Below are 24,157 nucleotides of genomic sequence, written 5' to 3' on the forward strand. Positions count from 1 at the left end.
GCACCAGGTCGACCATGTCCAATACCACTGCTTTTGGGGAGTGTTTCCAGCCTCTACTGTTTAGTATTTATCATAAGTTATCCAGGGAAAAAACACTAATGCATGCTGGGGCTTCAGGTGGATTAGTGTGGTCTGATCCAACTGATGAGTTTCTGTAGCTCAAATAAAAGAAGAAGTTAATGGCGCTTTTGCTCGTTGTACAATTTTTTAGTGACAAAAACATGATTGATGGGCATTGCATTAAATCTTACTAATAAAAGCAATTTTTATATACCGAAACTGGATGTTTTGTTTGACTTAGCCGCTCAATTGCTTTTGTACAATTGTCTCCTATTTTTAGTGTAACAATTGTTTTATATCACTTCTGGAAATGACTGTAATACCTTTTGCGAATGCAACAAACAAATCCACTTTTAAAAGTGCTTCATTATTTACTTGTTGTCATGGAAACAAAATGCTTCAAGTTCTACATTTAGTCTGCCATTTTTAGTGCTTATATAATGTGTTGTGCTCTCATTTTATTTCCATTCTGGAAAATAAAAATTCTAATTGTAGTTTAACAACAAGAAAAAAACAGCATCTTTTATTATATCAAAAACATGTTTTAGGACAAACATTAATGTTTGGGGGAAAAAACCTACTATGATTTTTTTACTAACTGAGGAGAGTTTGAGTAAGCAATATGGGCATATTTTTATGATGTTTTTTTGTTAGCTTTGGCTATTATTTGCTGATTTCATCCTCCTCAATGGGTTAAAAGTACTTTCTTTGCAGTAAGTGTTCCCTACAGTGAGTTGTCTTGTAATTAAATGTAGTTTTCTTCCAACCTTACTTTTCTTTTTTTACTTTTCTGGTTTTCATTGAGCTATTAAGTTAAATCAGCTAAACTTGGATGAAGTTAATTTTGTCAGCCTTGGATCTGAGGTTCAACAAAGGAAATTCTATCATCCTTCAATCTGCCTTCACCTTTTGGGTTTTAAGAAACACCACTTAAATTGTACATAAATGATTCAGCTGTTGCCCTTTTAAATATATTCAGGATTCTTTTAACCTACTTTTTTTTTTTTTTTAGTTTTTTCTTAATCAATTAAAACTTGGTTACACAACATAGACAAGATTATTAATGTCTAACATAGGTTTCTGATAACGTGACTTAAAAATCCTGTTGCTATTTTAACTAATTTCATGCCTTATGCCAAGATCTCAGATATAAAGAGGAACTTTTTCAACATTTTACTAAAATTTAAACAATCACAAACATTCTCCAAAGCTAGCCTTTATGTTTACATTATGAGATATCGGTCCCAACTGGTCCCCTCATTAAGTTATGTAAGTCGGGGTCCTATAAGGAAGTTCAGCCTTGATCTGAAATCATAAGCATTGAGAAACAGTTTGCCACTTTTTCACAAAGAAAACACTTCATGCCTTTTAGTGTGCATACAATCTAGTAGAATGTTTTCTTTAGCTTTTTCTATGCCATTTTAAAACTATAAGTGAGATTCAGTTATTTCTCTAAATGCTCATTTAACAGTGTTTTTTTTTTAAATGCTTCCTGCTTTTTGTTTGTAAGATCAAGGAGAATTGAAAGACTGGATTGGAAGTCATTTTTAGTTTTACAGTCTTTGAAAGTTAGAGCTTGTCTTCTGTAGATTTAAACCGAACCAAAGAGGATATTTGTGAATGCCAATCTCAGTTTTGCACACTGACCTTTCATCTGAATAAGCGCTCTGTGTAAAGATTGAAGATAAAGTTTCCTCAATTGTTTGCAAAATTATGTTTGTACCTTTTAATAGCCAAGAAAAAACATGTTTTAAATAAAGTTGTGTTTTATCATACATTGGGTTTTATTTTAAAGAGAAAAAACAAAACATATTTTAGGTAGTTGCAGTTTACTAAGTAATTATTCATTTAAAAAAATGTAATAAATGTGGTGAGTGACTTTTAAAAGGGTTCAACATTTAAAAAGTTTTTTGCATACATTATAATCTAATCATAAACTCTCCAACTAGCAAATGTGCTGTTTGAATAGACAAATAATAAGTAAGGTCAATGTTTTAAATTAGATAAAAAGTCAGTTTGAACAAAGTTGTGACTAATAAACATTATGTGTTAGAGCTGAGGAATGCATATAATGTTAAAGGAAAAGAAAACGGCTAATAACAGTATGCTGAATCTTGAGTGTATGTGCTGTTTATGCACATAAAGAGCAAAATTCTCCCTTTAGCCTTTTTTGAGAGTGGAATGGAAATTTATTTGCAAAATGTAAAGATAAGCAAAGGAAACAGGGGCCACACACAGACTATGTATAAACAAAGCAGAACAAAACAGAAACACAACAAGTAAGCTGGCGTTACTTTTCCCAATATCAAAATGATGCAGCTCGATTGACATTCAGATAAATGAGTTTTCTACTCAAATATTGCTTTTATTTAACCAGTTTGACTTTGATTTTTCTCGTCTTTTCTTTTTGACACCTGAGCACAACAGAGAACAAATAACTCCCTTATTTATACCATATACATTATATAAGAAACATATGATTTTGATAAATATATAAACGCCCCTCTCACCCTCCGTGGGTGGTTTTCTCCTCCAAGCTTGGGTCCTCCACCAGAGGCCTGGGAGCTTGAGGGTCCTGCAGTATCTTAGCTGTTCCTAGCACTGCGCTTTTCTGGACTGAGAGGTCTGAGGTCTTTCCAGGTATCTGTTGTAGCCGCTCCTCCAGCTTGGGGGTTACTGCCCCCAGTGCTCCAATTACCACAGGCACCACTGTCACCTTCACTTTCCATGCTTTCTCCAGTTCTTCTATGAGTACCTGGTATTTCTCCAGTTTCTCATGTTCCTTCTTTCTGATGTTCCCATCGCTTGGCACTGCCACATCCACCACAACGGCTTTCCTCTGTTCTTTATCCACCACTACAATGCCTGGTTGGTTCGCCATTACCATCCTATCAGTCTGGATCTGGAAGTCCCACAGGATCTTTGCCCTCTCATTCTCTACCACCTTCGGAGGTGTTTCCCATTTTGACCTTAGGGTTTCCAGTCCATATTCTGCACACATGTTCCTGTATATTATTCCAGCCACTTGATTGTGGCGCTCCATGTATGTTTTACCTGCCAGCATCTTACATCCTGCAGTTATGTGCTGGATTGTTTCAGGCGCCTCTTTGCACAGTCTACACCTTGGGTCTTGTCTGGTGTGGTAGATCTGAGCCTCTATTGCTCTGGTGCTCAGGGCTTGTTCCTGAGCTGCCAGGATGAGCGCTTCAGTACTGTCCTGTAGGCCAGCATATATATATATATATATATATATATATATATATATATATATATATATATATATATATTATATTATATTATATTATATTATATTATATTATATTATATTATATTATATTATATTATATTATATTATTATGCATTGGCTTGTCTATATTGACTTTCATTGCATTTTAAAAATGTCTATTAATTGGAGAAGGGAAACCAGGAAACACTGTCTCTTTGCATACGTTCATTTACAAAGTGTTGAAATTTCTTATTAAAAACATAACCTGTAAGGCACCATTTCAATAGTTAAATTCGTATATTAGAATTATTTTATTTTACATACTTATGTCATTATTTTCCTACATAACTATTATTTTTTTCCCACCTGGATCGTTCAGTACTTTAAAAAATCCAGTCTTTTGTATTTTTTAGTGGGGTTTTTCCATTTTTAAAGTAAGGATGACTGTTTTCCGAGGCATTCCCTGTGATCACTTTCTCACTGTCTTGTTTTAGCTCTGTGCAGAAGTCAGATTTTCATGAAATACCTTCAAAAAGCTCAAAGATACAGCTATATGTGATGTAGGTCACAGGTGTAGTTTCTTCTGAATGTAAGACTCCTGGAGCTGTTGGCTTTGTGAAGGCATTTGCCAGCACCACAAATATTTTATTGATCATACGCAGTCACATTTCTACAAGCACTCGCGGAGCCTTTGGCAAAGTAACATGTTGCAGTGGCTCATCATTAGTGTTCATCTCATTTCAGCCTCTGCTTTTTTATTTTTTAGATATGGACTGATCAGAATAAAGTGCAATTCATGTCTTTTCCCTCCTGCTTTTTTTTGTGGAAATGATGGGTTTTGAATGTGCATGTTTGTTTGTTTTCTTGTTTTTTTTTTTTCATTTTTCTGCTTTATTTCAACGTAATCTTCTGGATTAAGCTCCTCCAGGATAATTTATATACAAAACAGTCAACTACACATAAGCATCAAAAGATTAAAAAAAAAAGGAAAAGAACAGTTTAAATCAGCTTGAATTTACATAAAAGTCCCACATCATTGCCTTTGGGCTGAATCAAGGTTATTATGTAATACTTCAGTAGCTTTATTTATAACCTCAAGTACTTAATTTGAAAAGTTTTATAATTATTCAAAAAAGACACAATAGATCATGTGAAAAATGCAATAATACAAGATAAGCTTAATAAGGCACTCCTTTCTGAGCCTGAGTGGATGCTGGTTTGACAAAACGAAAAAAGAAGCTTTGGGGGTTTACAATGACCTTTAAAGGCCATATTTTTTTATACCTTTGCTTCTCGTTGTCAATTTATTGACTTGTTTGTTTCCTTAACGTGTCCACCACAGCTCTTTTACTTCTTTTCAAGAGGAGATTTCCTATCCTTTTAGTGAAAACAATTCAGGAGAAGCAATTGTAGTCCAAAAAAAAGCCAAATGAAAGGACAAAACCCAAGAATACATGTAAATCAGAGTCTTTGCTGCTTTAAGCATTAACATTAAAAGCATAGCTTTTGGACATTTAGTGAGGCCTAATGATAGTTCTCTCTGAAATTAGAAATTCATCTTTCCAGCTCAAGTGCATGGAGACTCTTTATTATGCTCTTACGGTCTCGACATCAGTATTTTCTTCATTTAAAGATACTTTTTAAAACAGGAGTTCACTCAAAGCGATGCACAATTAAGCCAGCAAACCATAAAACACAATATGGCAGATTTTCCTTGCATCAAAGATAATTTAGAGTTGGCAGATTCATCTGTTAAAGATTGCTGGACTGTGAGGCAGCTGTTTGACAGCTACTGGCAAAGTTTAACCTTTGTTTTAGAATAACGAGGATTACCTTTAGTGAAAGAGGAAGGAATATAGGTTTATTGTTTTAGTTTTTCTTTAAATTATTATTTGGTATATATATATGCCATTTGTATTATTCATGTATTTCTTTTCATACCTGGACATATATTCAGATATCAAGGGGTTGATTAATGGATTGGAACTTAACAGTTAAAGAATCTTGTTTACATTTTTTTCTGGAATTTGACATGTATTTCTGCAAACAGCATAAAATATGTAGCTTATTTTTGAAACAAAGAAAGCTATTAAAATAGAAAGCATTTCAATCACGCTTTTTTTTGGATAAATATAGAACTATTGCAACTGTTTATTTTGTGGCTGACATTATGTTGTCAGTATAATAAATATGGTTTATTAATTTAAACAACATAAATACCAGTTTAATTGATTTGATTGTTTTAATTCATATGATAGTAAAATCCAAATCTTTGGATTTCCAAGAAAGGTGTTGCCTTTATGTTTGAAGCGTTATCTCTGACTTTTCTGTTTGTCAGAAAAACAAGCTTGTGACTTCTAATTGTTTGTTTTTTTTGTCTTTCTGTGCACATGACAGTTGGCAACATGGGACCCAGTTCATGGACTGAATGGCACACTGAGTGACAGGAAGCTGGAAAATAACATGAGAGGTGTTGTGCTTCGAGTTGTCACTGTTCTGGTGAGTATAGAGTCAAGTTCTCAATCTGGGATCTTTATCTATTGGGCTTTCAGCATGTTGCTGGAATGTCTTTTCTGTTTTTAATAAAATAATGTATAATTTATTATATAAATATAATTTTGCCTCTGACTCAAACATGTCAACAGAGTAAACTAAAAAGTAAAATACAAAAAACCCTAAAAATCACTATATTCGCATTCAGTTGTGGTGAAACATTCTGCTGCTTCATAACAGCAGGATTCCAACAGTGATCAGATCAAGTGATTGTTTTAGAGATTTGCTGCAGTGAATTCTTCACATTCTTAATTTAAAGGTAAAATTAAATAATACCGCACAATTTTGAGTTTTTTCTTTCTTCTTCTTTTATCTTCCTCATCCTTCTTCTAACACCCTCAGCTATTGGATTACAACTTTAATGATGGCATGTTCTGGGTTGGATTGCCATTCTACCTCTCATATTCTACAGCTCCAGCTCTTATTTGATGTAGACTAGAAGATACAAATCAATACAAGCAGGCTTTTTACATATCTTGTGTTTTTTTTTTTCCTTTTGAAGAAACAAAAGGGGCCTCAAGGGCCCTTTTTAGAGCGCAAACACAGATCATTGGCCATGAACATTACTCTGGAAAAGGATCTATTCAGTTTACTGGATTTGGTTGAGCAGCTAGTGATTGGATCATTGGTTAGTGGATTTTCAAATTAATGGTCTCTTATATGTTTTTCAGAACTTTCTACAGAGCTTTCTTTCATGTCTTTTTTGTTCATAAATATAAACAGACTACACTGTAGCTTGACATTCACAGAACTATATTACCTTGATAAAAACCTTAATTTGCCTGTGAAAAAAACAAAATCCATGAATCCAATATGCAACTACAGTCCGTTTGAACTTGATGCCTTACATGCCTTCAACTTTAACAACTTACCTACAACATTGATATTTAGTTTTTCTTTGTAGTTTTCTTCCTGTGAACTTATTTTAATAATATTAATATACATATATCTTTAGCGGACTATGCCCTCTTTTATGTTTTCACTAACCATATTTTTTATACTATAGGGTGCACCGAATTATAAGGAGCAGTGTTAATGGAGTGGTCTAAACTTTCACACTTAAGCTATAATAGAAGCATTAGCGTAGTCACAAAACTCCCAGCTTTGTTTGCAACATGTAAAAAAGTAGACTTTTACCACTAAAACAAACATTACTATAACTACACTAACTCCCAGCGTTGTTATTAGCACATTAAATAAAATGAGGCTTTTGAGTTTTCTTTGCAGTGCAGAACACACAATACCTTAAACTCCAGTGTTTTCTGCAGTCTGATGGCACCGTCTTGGTTCTTTCATTTTTATTATGATTATTTTACTATCTTGTGTGTACCTGTTTTAACTTTTGGAGGGATCTAGTGTAGCCACTCAAAATGCAGTATTATGAAAGAAAATGCTTTAAAAATGAAATTGATTTGATTTGTTGATCCCTGAGTGACGTACATTAGTCTCCTTCATGCCCAAATATCTTAATATATAGTGCTTACTTTTTTTTTTCCTATGATACACTGTTAAAAGAAATGCCACTCAAGGACCTTGTAAACTATATAAAAAATTGACCTTGACTCTCCAAAATACTTCACAATCCAAGTCTTTTTGGCAGAAATAGGTTCAAATCTATATATGTTTGGACAGGTGGATTAAGTAGATGAAGACATGCAGAAAGGAAGTCTGTGCTACGTTACCATTTTTCCCCATCTTTGTCATCTTTTTGAAGCAGCGTTCAATTTAAATGTTAATTTGCATAACAACGTCAACTGTCTAAAACCCTCAGCAGAGGCTGGCAAAGCTTTTCAAAATTTGTTAGACAACAGATTCCCAGACAAAGCCACACAGTGTTTTAAATTGTTCACCGTGTTGCAAATCACGCCTTCACTCTACCAGTCCCAGCACCCCTCAGAGGGCTCTTCAAATGCCATTACTTAGTCTTTGTGGAAAATTGCTGTTCTTTCCTCCAATTTCTTGTCTTCAGCTGGCCGAGCACTGAGACCGCATGCAGTACTTCCCGTCAAGGAGAGACAGGATGCACTTGCCAAAGGAATTGATCAAGAGGACAGAGATGTTGGTGCATGGAAATCGTAGTTGGGCACATTATCACGAAGGCAATAAGAAGATGCTGCAGGGATTAGAGGATATTGTGGGATTATAGATAATAACACAGGGATAACAAGTGAGACGAAGTGTAGCCCTGATAGATGCAGGAAAAACAATGAGATGTCTTAAACATACGCTTGGGGACAGTGATGTTATTTGCTGCAAGTTCTTTATTGTTCTTTAGAATGACAATTACAATATAGTAAAAAGTTCTGTTTAACAAAAAAAAAAAAAGTCCATAGCACTAGCCTGAAAAAAATACCAGCTACTTTCTGCCAAGTGAATCTCTCTGTCAGCTGTGGGGAAATCTCGTGTTACAGTCTTCAGTTTGAGTACAGGAAAAGAACTGTCATGTATTGTGAAAGAATTTTGCGCCTCTTTATTTCAACCAGCATTCAGCCTTAAAGGAAAAGTGAAGCACAAGCAAAAACTGTGAGTTGATTTGGCAGCACTAAATCTGCAGTGATTCTGCATGTTGCTTAGCAATAATTCTCAGACTTTAATCCACTGTGATCTGACCAAACCAAGAATATTTGTTCAGAACAGTACTGTGACATACAGTTCTTTCTCTTGTTATCTTTATTTTGGAGACTGCTTGATTCAATTTTTGACTATTGTGTGTAAAAAAGAAAAGCATAAATGTGTGTGAAGAATCACAGAACAGTAAAGTGGACATGAGATTCTACAATACAGAGTAGGTACCACTGTATGGTCACGTTTTTGCAAAATTCAAAGTTTTTCCACACAATTGGACTGCAATGATGGCTTGATAATTTTTTCCGAGTGTTTGTACATTATGGTAAAATAAACCTACCATACCTCAACCCAAATTATACTTTATAACATCAATTCTAGATCGATTTCTTTCATTTTGAAAAGATTTTTTAATGTTATAATTGTTTAGGTCAATTCGATAAACATTTAGTCTCTGACTGAATATAAAGTGATTCATCGATTAAGTCGATAAAGTTTTACACCCCTATCGATAACTGTAACACTCTCCTGTATTGATTAATATTATCTAACAGAACCTTTTAGACTCAACAACTGGATTGTTCTGAGACTCAGAAAGAGACAGGAGGCAGAGCTGGAGGTAAAAGAGCCAATGATTGAGTTTTTCTTTGAGAGTGACAAGGATGGCTAGGATCAGGAATAAATTCATCATTGTCTCCCTATCTGTTTTTTTTCTTCTTCTATAATTCCTCAGAGGAACAGCTCATGTTAGACATCTTGGAGATAAATGTAGGGAAGATGGTTTGCATGTGTTCACGGGTAGAAAGTGGTTATGTTGGTAGAGGTTACAGATGAAGACCATGGTTGTTGCGAAGGAGGAGGATGCAGAAAACAAGGTTAGAAAGAGAGGAATGATTCACTGCGGTGAACCGTAAAGAGAGCCGCTGAGAGGCAAGGAAGAATATTTGCATTGTTTTGAGCCTCTGAGAGGAAACTGTTTGAAGAAGATTGGAAAGCTGAAATAACTAAATATAGTGATTCGACTTTGATGTGATAAATATTTTATGAGTCAAATTCCCACATCTAAGTGCATCTAAGCTAAATCGTTTGAAAAAAAGTAAATGCTTGATTTGGAAAATATTTTTATTCAAAAAATTGAATAATTACCTCTGAGATCTTCCAGCAGCACGGTTTATGTTAAAAGTATGTGTGATTTTTGTTTTTTTCTTGTTAAGATTTATACAATTTCTCCATCGCATTTGATTATGACTTTAAAAAAAAAGGTTTAAAATAAATGTGGAAGTAATTAGTGGCAATTAAGTGGTTACTCAATGTGTGTGGTCGTGTGTATTAGTTGGTACTTCCACTTTGATTGATGGGTTCTTGTTGTGAGAGAGCTTTGGCATGCATGTCCACTCACTGCCTAATGGCTTATTGAACTGCTGCAGCTAGCAAGCATTAGAAATTGTCAAGTGAATGCCCGGCATACCGTCTATGAGTGTGTGTGTGTGTGTGTATGTGTGTGCAGCTTTCAGTCAATAAAACACAGGCCGCCATAAATCTGCAGGACATATAGGCCGACAAGATTTCTCTCATCAATAGAGAGTTATTAAAGGGTAAGGAAAAAGACGGCTGGTGGACAACTGAGGGAAAATCTCAATGAAAGACCATGGAACATTATAGGAGGAGATTTTGTTGAAGGTTTGTTTTAATGTTGTTGGGTTTTTTTTCAGGTGATTTGCACTGTTTTTCATAATTTTATAAAATGTCAATATTGTTGGATGTTATTAACATTAACAATAGGCAGGCAGGCCTTCATGACATCAATAAACCTCCCAACAGCCTTTAAGCGAACTGTCAAATAACAATCATGCTGATAATCATTTTAATTACATAACACAAGTATTGATATCCAATATCTTAATTTAACAGATGTTTGATAATTTACCACTTAAATGACTTAACAAGTGGACTGTTGCTATGAGTGAAATAATGACATGCTGAAATATCGTTGCCTTGCAGGAGGAGCCGTTCGTGATGGTGTCAGAGAACGTGCTGGGGAAACCAAAGAAGTACCAAGGCTTTTCCATTGACATCCTTGATGCTTTGTCCAACTATCTTGGCTTTAAGTATGAAATCTATGTGGCCCCAGACCACAAATATGGCAGCTTGCAGGCTGACGGTCAGTGGAATGGACTAATGGGTGAACTGGTTTTTAAGGTGAGCAGAAAATCCTTACTCCAACTTTGCACAAGCAAAAGAACAGGCAGAGACACAACACTTGAAAGAAATAAAAATTGAATTTCCTTTAATAAATTGTTAAAACATAAAAAGTTGTACTCAAATATTCTTGGGTACGCCGGAAGGATAAAAGCTTATGCAAACGGGCACATGTCATGCGACGTTATTGTTTTAAAGGACTAGCCTTCAGCAGGCTCAGCCACCAAAGCATTCCCTCAAGCAGCAATGTGACTTTAAAAGCTCACGTTTTATTACAATGCCACCTTTAATTAAGAAAATTGTACTCAGACACAAATTCTCACACTTTGAGCTCATGAAGTGGAAATTGAAAAACAGGCCGACCTCTATTATGTTGCATATTCTTGGAGCCTCAAGGATCTTTGATGCATAAATATTAGCAAAATGTAAAAGTGCTTTGGTGAAAAAAGCAAAATAGGTCAAAAAGCTCAAACTAAATTCCTTGATACTGCTGACACAACTATAAACAGTATTGTGCTGCACAAAATCCAATGTGTTTACTTATAACTTGCCGTTTTTTTTATTGCTACATAGGAAACGTCTATATGACACAAACAAGTAAAGTAAGAAAACTACTGTCTAACTATGCTACATACACACCCGGCATGTGTGGCGCATTCAAGAACGTGCTTACAGGCTGGACGTGGGTTCTCGAACAGGCTTTTAGGATATAGTGTTCACATTGGACATTTTTCTGGCCGGGCACAAACCAATATTATTAATTCCTCCTTTTGGATCATTTTTTAAACGGTTGGAGCTTTAGTTTATTAAAAAAGACGGTACCCATACGTCACTACCAAATCCAATTCCCTGATTGGTCAAAGTTCAACTGGTTTAACTTTCAGCGCGCATTCAATTGTGGTGGGGCTCTACATTTTGTATGTGGAGCCAAGTTACAGACTTAAAAACTTGTGTAGCTAAACATGAATGTGAGAGGTTTGAATGGGGACGCATGAAATGTGCACACACACACGTTTACATGGACTTTTCATTGGAAGCGGCCGCATGATCGCACATCTCCGAGCCCCATGTGAATATAGCATAAGAGGTTTGAGGTGTAAGTTAGAAAGTAGAGAGCTGAAATTTGTTGGAGTGGGGTTAATTTAAGCTGATTGTAGAACTCTATTACCTATTAAACAATGACAAAGGAGATATATGCAAAGGGACATTTTGGAGCATAGGCACATGAGGTAATAAATACAGTGCATTGGAAGTGTGGAAATTAGTTTGACACATGGACATATTCATGGACACAAATAACACTAAAAATGAAAAGAACTATAAATTCACCAATATTTTTTATCAGTGGAAGACTGTATTTTATTGTTTCCATCTTTTGATAAGTAAATATCCACTCATGTCAGTGTGTTATGTAAGCTAAACAATCAGACTTTTGTAGTTTTTGTATCCAGTATGTATCCAATACTGGATATCCATTGGTTATCCAATCATATCAGTATCAAATGATTACCATAAAAAGCTTTGAAGCAGATTTTTTTTTCTCCAAAGATTCTGAGAAATGCAGTTTGGTAAGAAATCTGTTTGGGTGTCATCAAAGCATCACAACAGAAAAAGGGGTTGGCCAATGAGAGTATATTAGAGCCAAATAATTAGCACTGAGACTGGGTTTAAAACTTTTATATTTTTGTTCAAAGTATCCTACGGGTGTAATTTTTTAAGCATTGTTTTATAATTATCTCTCATTTTAAAGTCAAACTGTATTTTGCATGTATTTTATGCCACTATTAGTACGTTGTTCAAACTAAACTAAACTGAACTATGATTAGTTCCTATAGAAGTAAAAAAGTAAAGTCAGCACAGAAAGTTTGGAAATTTGTGTTTGTTTTTTTCTTTTTGTAACAATGTACAGCAAACACAAAACAATTTAGAATGCTAATATGGTAACTCTTAATTTAACTTCCGCTATTCCCACTGTGCCACAAATCCCTTACGTTTGTAGCACACTTATTGAAAGGCATTTCTGCAACACAGAAAAATGAATTAACCCAAATGTTTTTATTTTTTTACTGTTGTTTTTGCCTCATCCAGTGTCAGATTCTTTCCTTTTTAATATTTAAATGGTGGTGACAGGTTGTGTGATGATTTCAAAATTCCAAGCCCTGTATTCTTTTCTTCATCCCCTCTGCCTCTCCTTTCTGCTTCTTGCAGCGAGCTGATGTGGGACTTTCCGCTTTGACCATCACGCCTGAGCGAGAGAGCGTTGTAGATTTCACCACACGCTACATGGATTATTCTGTGGGAGTTCTGCTGCGCAAGGCTGAACGCACTGTGGACATGTTTGCCTGCCTGGCGCCCTTCGATCTGTCGCTGTGGGCATGCATTGCGGGCACCGTGCTCCTCGTTGGCATCCTAGTGTACCTGCTCAACTGGCTCAACCCACCCCGGCTGCCCATGGGATCTGTGTCCTCTACAACACTCTATAATTCCATGTGGTTTGTTTACGGCTCCTTTGTGCAGCAAGGTAAGAGCAAAGAGATGGGGAAAACCACATGAACACATGTCACCATTTTACATGGCTAATTTAAGTCAGAAAGTAATTAATTAATAGTTAGTTAGTTAGTTAGTTAGTTAGTTAGTTAGTTAGTTATACTTTCCATAAAGTTTTGAAAATTAGTAGGACTTTTCCCACCAAACTTGTTTAAAAGGAAGCAGCCATTTTATAATGAGCGGTAAAGCCCTTCTACTGCCCCTGGTGGACTGATAATGCACTACAGGGCAGAAAAGATGGACCAACAAGGGACTTTTAAGGAACGTTTGGATCCTGCTATTAAGATAGAATGCCCGTATCATATATCATGCCAATGGTTATAAGAATAATATCTAACATTTTCTCAAAATTAACTAAGTTGTTGATGCTTTTTAAAGTCACTACGGCTGGAAATGAAAGCAAAAAAAAAAGTGAGATATTCGATCGTGTTGCTAGCATTTAATACAATTTGTGAAAGAGGTAAAGTTATTTCAGGGTGTTTTATATGTTTCAGTAGTGGGATTACACCAAAAAAAAAGCAGATACACAGTTTGTTCCATTTGAATGAAAAGAAAAAGTACAGCCCCAAATAGGAAATAAGATTTTCAGAATCTACAAGATTTAGACAACTGAGTCTTGAGACCCCAATAGACGATATAACAGTTATGAGTAGTTAAGGAGGCATGACAAGAAAAGAACTGAGTTTGACCAGAGGGGGTGAGAATAAAATCCGAATAAATACACTGATTTAACATTTAACAAGATTCTGTCCAACTTGATGTCTTGGTTCTCCACAGTGCACCTCTCTGTACAGCCTGTTGGAAGGACATCAAGTATGAACATACTTCTGTGCTCTGTCTAGTCATTTTCCACCGAGAGCAGAGTGTTTGTTGTCATGCTCTGGGCCTTGCAGTAGTTATTTTTTTAAGCTACATTAATTATGCAAATTTGAGGAGGACTGATTTTGTTTCTAACACTGCCTCCGAAACACTTGGTGCCCTGAATAAGCAACTGATGAGCATTTTACAGTTTGGTAAATAATCCTCCATCTTTTTGCCACAGCTAATAGTGTTAATGATGCTGACGATGATACATGCTAATTGCTATTTGATATTCTCAATAATCTCTCTTTTTAGCTGTAATTAACATTTCAGTCATGGCATCACTAGATGGGGGGGGGGGGTTGAAAAGGGGTGCAATTCTTCAAAAAGTTGGTTTTGGCTTAAAATGTGGAAACAGTAAATAGATTCCAGGCTAAGGCTACAAAACGTGGAGCCTGGTGAAGAACAGAAACATGTGGAGGGGGGGTGAGAAGTTGCAGCAAATGAATCGGAAAATGACCTACATACTAATGACTGCTTAACTACTTTAATATATTTAGCATAAAATATTAAATCGTCGATGAGCAGGACAGAATAGTTACAACTCATCTGTCGGGTGACAAATCATTTTAAGTTGTTCCTAATTACCTGACAGCTCTTTGCCTCTTCTAAAAGCCCTGAAATGAATTCCTTGAGCAGAGTGTCGATATTTTCTTAAAGGCCGTGTCACAAAGCCACTATGGACAGGAATGCATGGAGGAAAATTGGTCATACGTGGATATATGTGTAAAAAGTAGAAAAAGTTTTGGGCTTTATGTTAAAGTTTCATAGATGTATCACGAATGAACCACGTTAAAAACAAAATAAGTATGAATAAACCACACAAAGAACAGATAAATCAATGTAGAACTTGGACCGTGCGTGATTATTGCGCTGTTTATATTCAATTCATACATTTATATGATTATATGCATCAATTACATAATTTTAACTTGATTTGTGCACCGTATATGCAAAAAGTTATTCATTGCTAGTAAACGCGTGAAAAGTCTGTTAGGTATACGTGGACATATGTGTAAAGGTCGTAGAAAGCCACTAATCTTGCAAGAATCATTCAAAATTGCACAAGGTTTACATAATAACTACATATAAACTGCATAAAATACGCATAAACCATGTAATTCACAATCAAAAGTTTTGAACAGTTCAAACCAAAGTCACGTAAAGACCCGTCGGCCGAAACCCCCCGATGGACATCTTTGCACAAATGATGAATGCAAGAAACACTTGTGATTTATGTATATCAGGCATGTATCACGGAAGACTGAAATTTCATACGTGGTTAAAAGGCAAAATGTAAGTGGTGGCTGTGTGACATGGCCTTAAGAACTTGCATTCAGCTATACAGAAAAGGTTGCAAATATAGGGAAAAAATTTCACACCAATGTATGGAATGAAATCAGGTTAATGTACTCCTTAACAGCTACTTCAAGTGTGCACTCTGTGCCAGTGTTCATGCTTCTCCTGCAGTTCAGCAGGGGGTGTGTGCGAGTTGTGTAGCACCATGTGGGCTCCAGACAGACGAGCAATGCTGGAGCCACAGGTGATTCATTTCTGATGTGGTTGGCCAAAAATATCTAACAGCTGCAAGGCTGAGTGAGCTGACCCTGAGTAGCTTTCACTGTCATCTAGAACGGTTCCATCCCTACAGCCAGTTTGTAAAGCAAATCTCTGCTGTCAGACATCAAGTGCTGTCTCTATTAAAATCAACAGTAATTTAGAATTATTTGATTTGATGATATATATATATATATATATATATATATATATATATATATATATATATATATATATATATATATATATATATATATATATATATATTTTGTATTCTCTTTTGGTATTATACAACAGCAACCCTGTGATGTTTCAAGTCTTTTATGCTTAAACTATAAGCTTTGGGCAAAATGAATTTAGATGCCATAACAGACACAGCAGTAACTGTGCTTAAAGTGAATTGTAAAATATGACAGCAGAGTTGAGCTTTGAGATTTGTCACTTCGTTTAGCGGAAAGAAAGTCTAAGAGAAAAGCACATTCTAGACAGAGGATGCACACTTTCCCCAAGTCTCCTTCATGTATGTATCTTGTGTTTCCTTCTCTATTCTGCCATTACCCTGATGTTGACCAACTCTACTGGTTTCACTCTGTCCTTACGTTTTGTAACCTGATCACAGTGTTTGCTTAAGTTTTCCAAAGGCTCTCAGCATCTTTAAATTGGAAAACCGGTCATTTGGAAAATAATGCAATAGTAAAAAGTACGTTTATTAGTGAATATAAGGACATATATATCAGATATAGTCACATGACCCGTTGGTTTGCATTCTTATTTTTCCAATATTAAGGTTTTTTAACTTCACACTTGGCACCTTTGTGGCATACTGGCTTTGCATCAATATACAAAAATGGTAAGTGCAAAAGCAGAATTCTGTCTGCCTCTTTCGGCTTTTCCCATCAGGGGTCGCCACAACGAAACAATTTCTCTCTCGAGGATGAGTCGCATGGTTACGTTTTATGTTGGATGCCCTTCCTGACGCAACCCTCTCAATTTTACCCGGGCTTGGGACCGGCACAGAAGGGAACAGGGAGCAGCCCGGATTCGAACCCTGGTTTCACGGACGGAAAATGCCGCAAACCAGCACAAGCTAAACCGGCTCCCAAGTGCAACAGCAGAATCAGCTGCTCAATACTGTTTGCCTAAGCCCGTCACTACTGTAAAATGTTGCATATCAGCGTAAGGCTACGTTTCTTTGCTTCCGAATCAGCTGCAATTATTTCGTTGAAGAGTTGGAGAGTTAATGTCAACACTGGAGCTATAGCTCTGTTAAAGGGTTAACAGAGGATGTGACATTCACTTGTCAATCAATCACTTGAACACACACACAGAAAAAGAACATAACCTGTAAAGTCATCATTGGAAATAAATCCAACCAAAATGATTGTGAACGTATTTATTTTTGTTGTAAATGAAACATAATTCAGTGTAACAAATTTAAAATTCCCTACTTCCATTAGCATTTGGTCATTGGTGACTTGACTCCAGTGACTTCTATTTTTATACAAGCTTCAACCCGGACGTCAAAGGGATAGAATTTTGACTTCACCTCACACCTCTTATGGTTGTCCCTTGTCAGTTTTACTAACTGCCATGTAGATCATTGTAATTGTAATTTTAATTCTCCTTAAGTACAAAAAATAGTCTACCAGCTGTCCCCAACTTACCCCCTTCCTTATATAACCTCATATTAGGGTGAGGGGGTGGGGGGTCTACCCTGCGATGCGCCTTGGGGGGGGGGGCTACTTGGGAGTGGCCCCCCTCCTATGGTTGCCGTATGGAGTGGGCCCCCCCTCTTTCGGTTTTATTTGCACCTTAGACATGTAGGGTCCTTGGTAGGGGGGGTGCTTGGACATCACTGCAAGCAAGCAGCAGATGTCCTCCTGGCACCCTACCCGCCAATTTTAACCGCACCTTAGACATTTAGGGCCCCTTGGTGTGGAGGGTGAGGGGACATCACTGTGAGTAATCAGGAGATGTCCCCTTAGTGCCCTACTCGCCAATTTTAACTGCACCCCCCTTAGTACACACACCCCTCCCCCTTCAATATATACATTCAAACATAAACACACACACATGCACACAAACACCCTCTCAAACACCCATACACGCACACACATTTTACAAGGAAGGTGGGACCTGGGTCCATCTGTCCCCTACCCCTTCCCTGGTGGGGGGTGCGGGCCCCTTGGCGATGGCGGCCGTGTCCCTTGGGTGCCGGCTCCCTGGGCCCGGCGGTGCTCTCTCCGCACGGTGGGGGGGTTCATATTACACCTGAGCCGGGGGTGTTCGTGTCCCTGGGGGGTGGGTCCTGGTCCTTGCCCCTGGGCGCTGGGCCCCGCCAAACTTCCAACATGGCCGAGCCTGGTCGGGCCATATTTATAACATCCCTTGTGGGCCGCCCTTTTTTCCCCGGGGTTCCCCCCTCCTGGGCGGGGGCGGCGGGCCCCTGCCTTGCTCCTACCTGGACCAACCGTGGGCCGGGTGGGTGGCTGCCTGGAGTGCGGAGCGGGTCTCCCTTGGGGGGTCCTGGCTCGTACCTGGGGTCGGGGCGGGGGGATGCCCGGAACTCCTGGGTGGTGGTGGGGTGCTCGTCTGGGGCTGTGGGCGTCCCTCTCCGGTGGGGCCCTGCGTTGGGCTCTTCCGGCGCGGCGGGGGGCTGCTTTCCTGGCTGGGCTGGGGCGGCGCTCTCTTTCCCTCTGCGCCTCCCTGCTCTCTGGCTCTGGGGGCCTCGCGGCGGTCCTGCTGGCCCTGGCCTGGGTGGCGGTCTTGGTCGCCCGGGGGGCGGTTGTTCCCTGCCTGTTCCCGTGTGGCGTTGGGGGGGCTCCGGCTGCCGCTGCTGCTGCGGCGGGGGTATGGGTGTGGGGGTGGCTGGGCGCTCCTCCTCCTTCTTTTCACATTCCACCATCCATTTTAGAAGAACATAAACACTCACCTGAGCACAGGTGTTAGCTCACCTTTGCACTAATAGTTTGCATGATTGAATGAATGAAAGATTTCACACTAGTTGGTTTAAAGGCATAGGTATGCGTTCGTGAACACTATCTGTTTTGTGTGCATGTTGACATGTGGACATTTTTGCGGCTAGCAGGTGTGTTGATAATATTTGAGTGTGTGTGAACAGGCCCCGCCCTTTTTGTACTACATTTGAACCGTACCGTAACGATAAACAACCAGTAAACCTGTCTGCTCTATGCTGCTTCATGGTCTTACCCCCCCTCCCCTCCTATTATCACCCTCCTACCCCCCCCCTCTCTCTAACGTCCCTCTCTCTTCTTCCCCTCTTTCCTTTTCCGTCCGGTCCAACACCAAAGATTTTCAAACATGATTGAAATTAATAAAGTTTGGCCTCAATTACAAAAGGGGTTTATTCAGACATACCTTTGGTTTGTCTGAAGATGAATAACCCCTCTTGTTAAAATAAAATATGTCCAACACAAGAGGCCCTCAGCTCTCATCTGTTTGCCTAGCTGTTGGACAGGACAAGTTAAAAAAAAAAAAAAAAAAAAAAAGTACAAAAAATATGTTTTTTACTTATGTATTTTTTTACAGCCAGACTTTAAGCTTCACATATCCAAAGTTCATATATCTGCCTTAAATCTGAAGCATAGCTCTTCAAATATATTGTGAATATTTATACTTGAGCTGTTGACCATAAACAGGTTCATAAGAAGTCACAGTTTCAGACAATGAAGCCCATGACTGCAAAAATACATTCAACATAAACCCACTCTGACTAAAAACTGACTATAAATAATATAAAGTTACATGAAAGGAAAACACCAACTGATTAGCTATAGTTTTATTATTTTGTGTCAGCATCACTGTTGCTTTACCATTTTAGTCCCCGTAAAATGAATCAAAGCATTAATTCATAACGTTGATAAATAGTTGATTATAGAGCACTAAAACAAGGCCAGACATCATAAGGAAAACTTTCAAGCATAGAAGAAACCATGCTGATGAAGAAAACTATGAGGTGAACAGGGAGGGGAGGGGGGCGTTACACAAGATTAATAGGCTATTAAAATATAATTTTGCTTAGCAGGTAGCTGCTTTTCTGAATCACATAACAGCTAAAGGCTTAAACATAAAGTCAATCTGGCTGATGCAAGCAGGATTTTTTTCTTTACAAATCCACACTGGATTCTTTGCAGATCGTGAATCTAGTCTTGGCAGTTTTCCTTTGCCTCCTAAAAAAAATCACCAAAATTTGCGAATGAAACAGGAAGAATATAGTCAATGGACAGTACTTGTCGGATGGAGGATAGGATCTGAGGGATAAGGAATGTTCCCAAGGAGATTCATTTTCTGCCTCACTTAGCCTGCTCTTTGGTCTTAGCAGATCCAGTGAGGTCATTCCAATATTTTTTGGGCCAGGAGGTGGAGGATTCAAGGCTTGGATGAATGATTATAAGGTCCCATTATTAGGACAGCAGGGCAGGCAGCAATGGAGGGTCCAAAGGATTGACTTGATGAGGCGCAGTGACTGCAAGGATTGTATTCTGGAGGGATGCGGATATGCCATCATTTGCAGTGTTTTTTTGTTTCTTTTTACAGCATGGCCTTAGATCTGAAATGAGCCGCTGTAGGCATTTTGCTGAGGAAAGGCACACATGCACGTAGCCTGCCTTACATTTAAAGGAAGAACAAATAAAACAGCTGTTTTGGTGCCTTGTAAAGTTTATGGTCACATTTCTGTACCATAAATCAAGGCATGTAATGTGCTGATAAGGAAAGGATTTAGTGTGAAAGGCTACAGAACCAAAGTGTGACGTATGACGCTAAAAAAGATGACAGTGATCTCATTATAGCGTGTACAAAAAAGTGAAGTCCTTTCTAGAAATAAAGCAGTGGATCCTCTAGTTTTATGTAATGATCATCATGGTTTTTATTGCCACTGGAAAGAAGAATATTGCCAAGTAGAATTGTAACAAGAAATGCTGATAATCTGATTTAAAGCTAAAACCACCAAATATCGATTTTTCATTGCAAATCAATACATTTCTAGCACCAATTAATTTCCATTTGTTAAAGCTAGTTTGCTGCAAATTTGCTAAAAATATTTAGAAGACATTAAATAAAGTAAAATTTGATTACATTATAAACATTGATTTAAATATTAATTTTCTTGCTCTACTTTTTATTTCTGTCTAATATGTCACCAAACTGGTAATTTCTAACAAGTAAAAACACCAAAATTATTGCAAGACTGAGTAAAAATGCGTAAGATTTAAAGTAATGTTTTTTAAATTTTCACTTTTGATTTTTTTTGTATGAACACTTAGAATTATCGCATTAGTATAATAATAATCATAATAATGCAGGTAAATTCGAGCAAAAATCAACCAGTTTTGAGAAAAACAAATACGATGACATCTCTGTGTTTCAGAACAAGCATTTTCAGTCTTCCACAGGCAGAAAACATGCCCAACACTTTTACTTTATTTTTTTTGGACATCCACAAAAATTTGCTAAAATCAAGATAAACTTAGTATCAGTTAACCTCCTTCGCTTACTGTCAAAATGAAGGAAGATTCATCTATGTGACTTTTGGAAGCAACAATTTTTATTTTAGATAGAAAAGAAAACCTGTGTTTAACAAAATTACCACAATTTAAGGACGATTATGCTTAGTAAAAATATGTTTTTATTGCTCTCAAAGTTAATTTGTTTTAAAGACCCACTCTGATGTAAATTGTTTTTTTTGTATTTTAACATGTTCTTCTAGCATTTTTTTTTTTTTACCTGATGGAGAATTTATATAAAAAGAAAATTAAACTTAAAATTGTCTGAAATTGTTGTGAATCAGGAGCATACCATTGGAAAAAGCTTGTTGGTGTGACGTAGAACCTACTATGGCTGGCCACAAGCTAACTGCTCCACTTTCTTCTGATGAATCCACTTGGAGAAGACTAGATACATGGTGGGCTAAGTCCTACAGTCCCGCCCAAAATTCAGAGGTGAATTTCTAATGAACTTCTGTCGCTCTGCAGAAACAAAGCCGCGGTTACATGTGCCAAATTTTTTGATCAGATCAAAGATCGGATTAGAATTCAACCTTGTACATGGGCCCAAAAAAACTTCAGATTAGAGCAAACGTTTACATGGGCCACACTTTTGGTCGGAATAAATCATTTGCACATGCGCACTTCTCTCTAAAATACCGGAAGAGGAAATTAGTCCTGCTGTAAACAAGCTGAGCTGCCACATGCATAGATATGTAGCAGCTCAGTAATATACAAGAGGATTTTCTAAATGTGCTTTTATTATTGTTGTGGTTATAATGAAGCGCCTGTTCTCTTATCATTTTATTTTTAATCCGTGGGGTCAGTGCTTTTTTTGTGCCGGAACGGAGCTGGAAGAAGGGGGTTAAGAGAAGGCTAACACGTGCTAACAACAAAATTTAGCCTTGGAGGAACATAAAATCCATGCAGGAAATGCAGCAATCTGCATCTTGGCTTCGCGTAAATATGTGGGAATAACATCAGCCTTTGTTTTGTCGGGACAAGACTGGAAACACAAATCCACGTGATTATTTGAACAGTTTCTAAGGACTGAGCGACATTTCTGCTTTGAAAAGCTCACACTCCGCCCCAAAGCCGGTGTGTGAGCTGACGGTCCGAGCTCTGCTCAGAGACACAGAGATTCTCCTGAATTTGGCAGCTCGTTATCCTAGAGCTGCGGGACGGATCGCAGTCCGAAGCCTCCCACGCATAGCGTACATGAAACAAAGCATCCTTCCTTCCCCTCAAACACAAAGCTAAAAGTCCGGCTGCTCTGCTCAAAGACACGGTTCGCTCGGTCCACGGGCAGCCGAGCCCGGACGAGCGTCAGGCGGCACGAAGCGCTCCTCCCCGGCGCCCCCTGAGAGGAGCCCTCTCCCTTCCCTCCTTCTCCAATGAGGGAAGGGAGGCGAGGAGTCTGTGGGGCGAAGGCAGAACACACGTCACACCTCGAACTGGGCGTCCGCGGAGCAGCCGGTCGATCCTGTTTGCGCTTCTATGCATGATGTAAAACCAGAGTAGAAGTGACACACGATCGGAATGAACTGTTTACATGCACAATGATCGGATCAACAATCTGCACAACCCACCAACTCGATCGGAAAGAAATTTTGATCAGAACGAGACTGATCGGGGCAGAGTTTTCCAAACGGCGTTTTTACATGATGCATTTTTCTTCCGATCGGGTGTTCAGTCCGTTTTTTTTTGTTCACGCAAAGGCAGCTAATGTTCTAGAAAACAACCAGGTTTTTAGATTTTGGCTAACCTGCATAATTATTATTAAAGGACCACTGGTAAAGCTTTGAAAATGGATCAAAAGATGATCTAGGTGGGACTTCAGTCATTTATTTGCCTCTGTATGTAAAAAAAGTCATCTTGTAAAAAATCTTGCCTCATCCTCCTCCCTGAAGGAGATAAGTAGAACTATACTCAAGCGAGACAGACTGGCTGGTGTCATGATGCAACATGAAACCGAACGATTTAAAGATAGTTAGGTAGTAGCAGACATTAGTAATAATGTTGTTCCGCTTCCTGGGAACCACCATCATCCAGGTGCTCAAGCACAGCTCCCTCACCAGCTGTAGAAACTGTACTTCCTGTAGCAGCTGAAGTTTCACCTCCCTTTAAATATGAAGGGGCTACAGCAGAATGGGCTACAGCAGCAGAAAACCACACCGGGTGTCCCCCTATCAGCTAAGAACAGGAAACTGAGGCTACCAGCAGGATAATGTGCCATGTCATGAAGCTGCTCATCTTAGACTAGTTTCTTGAACATGGCAATGAGTTTGCTGGACTGTCTCTAGATCCCTACCCAATGGAACACCTTAGGGATGTTATGGAACGGGAGATTGGCATAATAGATGTACAGCCAACAAATCTGCAGAAACTGCGTGATGCTATCATGTCAATATAGACCAAACTCTCAGAGGAATGTTTCCAGTACCTTGTTGAATGTATGCCACCAAGAATTAAGGCAGTTCTGAAGGCAAAAGCGGGTCCAACCTGGTAATAGTTAGGTGTATCTAAGAAAGTGCCCGGTGAGTGAATGTGTTTAGATAAAAAAGATACAGATGCAATCCATGAAAACGTTTGCATGTGTGTGTGCCTGTGTAGTCACTGCATTGTTGTATCTTAAAGAGCTTCTGTTGAATCACTAGTTTTCATTCTCAAAGTGAGCTTCTTTCACGTTCCAATTTTTCAACATCATAGCTTGTTGTTTGAGTCCATCCCTCCATTCTAATCTCTGTCTGTGCTGCACTACTCTGCCGGGTGGCATTGTTATCGTAATTTTCCTGCTCTCCTCTTTTCTCAACCTTCTTCTCTGCCTCTTTTTAAGCCTCCATGTAATCCATTATTCCTCTTTAACGACTTGGTTGTTCCGCTGTGAAGAGGACCCGACTTTAGGACATCATCCCTCCTGATTGTACCCCTCTATCTTTCAATCTCTGCCCCCTCCATTCTTCTTCTACCCCCCTTCGCAGTCTTGTTCAGGACACTGAGATGGGTCACTGTGAAAAGAGACCATCTCACAGCAGTTGTATTTAACATGTCTCTCTTTTTCCCTCATGGTTTTTGTTCCTCTTTT

General features: G+C 38.3%; 1 protein-coding gene across 6 annotated transcripts in view; it reads left to right on the forward strand.

The window, feature by feature from the left end:
* grid2 (glutamate receptor, ionotropic, delta 2) overlaps positions 1–24,157 on the forward strand; it is a 591,201-nt gene that overhangs the window by 457,046 nt on the left and 109,998 nt on the right. For all 6 annotated transcript variants that reach the window (XR_002873852.2, XR_013658170.1, XM_078953108.1 and 3 more), the window contains 3 exons: positions 5,684–5,785; positions 10,406–10,603; positions 12,812–13,124. Coding sequence is in view for 4 of the 6 variants with exons in the window: in XM_078953108.1 (XP_078809234.1) it covers positions 5,684–5,785; positions 10,406–10,603; positions 12,812–13,124 (613 nt within the window). In the remaining 2 variants the exon portion in view is untranslated. The remainder of the gene's footprint in view (positions 1–5,683; positions 5,786–10,405; positions 10,604–12,811; positions 13,125–24,157) is intronic.

The sequence above is a fragment of the Oryzias latipes genome, chromosome 9, assembly GCF_053564925.1.
Source record: "Oryzias latipes strain Hd-rR chromosome 9, Olatipes_Hd-rR_3.1".
Lineage (NCBI taxonomy): Eukaryota > Metazoa > Chordata > Actinopteri > Beloniformes > Adrianichthyidae > Oryzias > Oryzias latipes.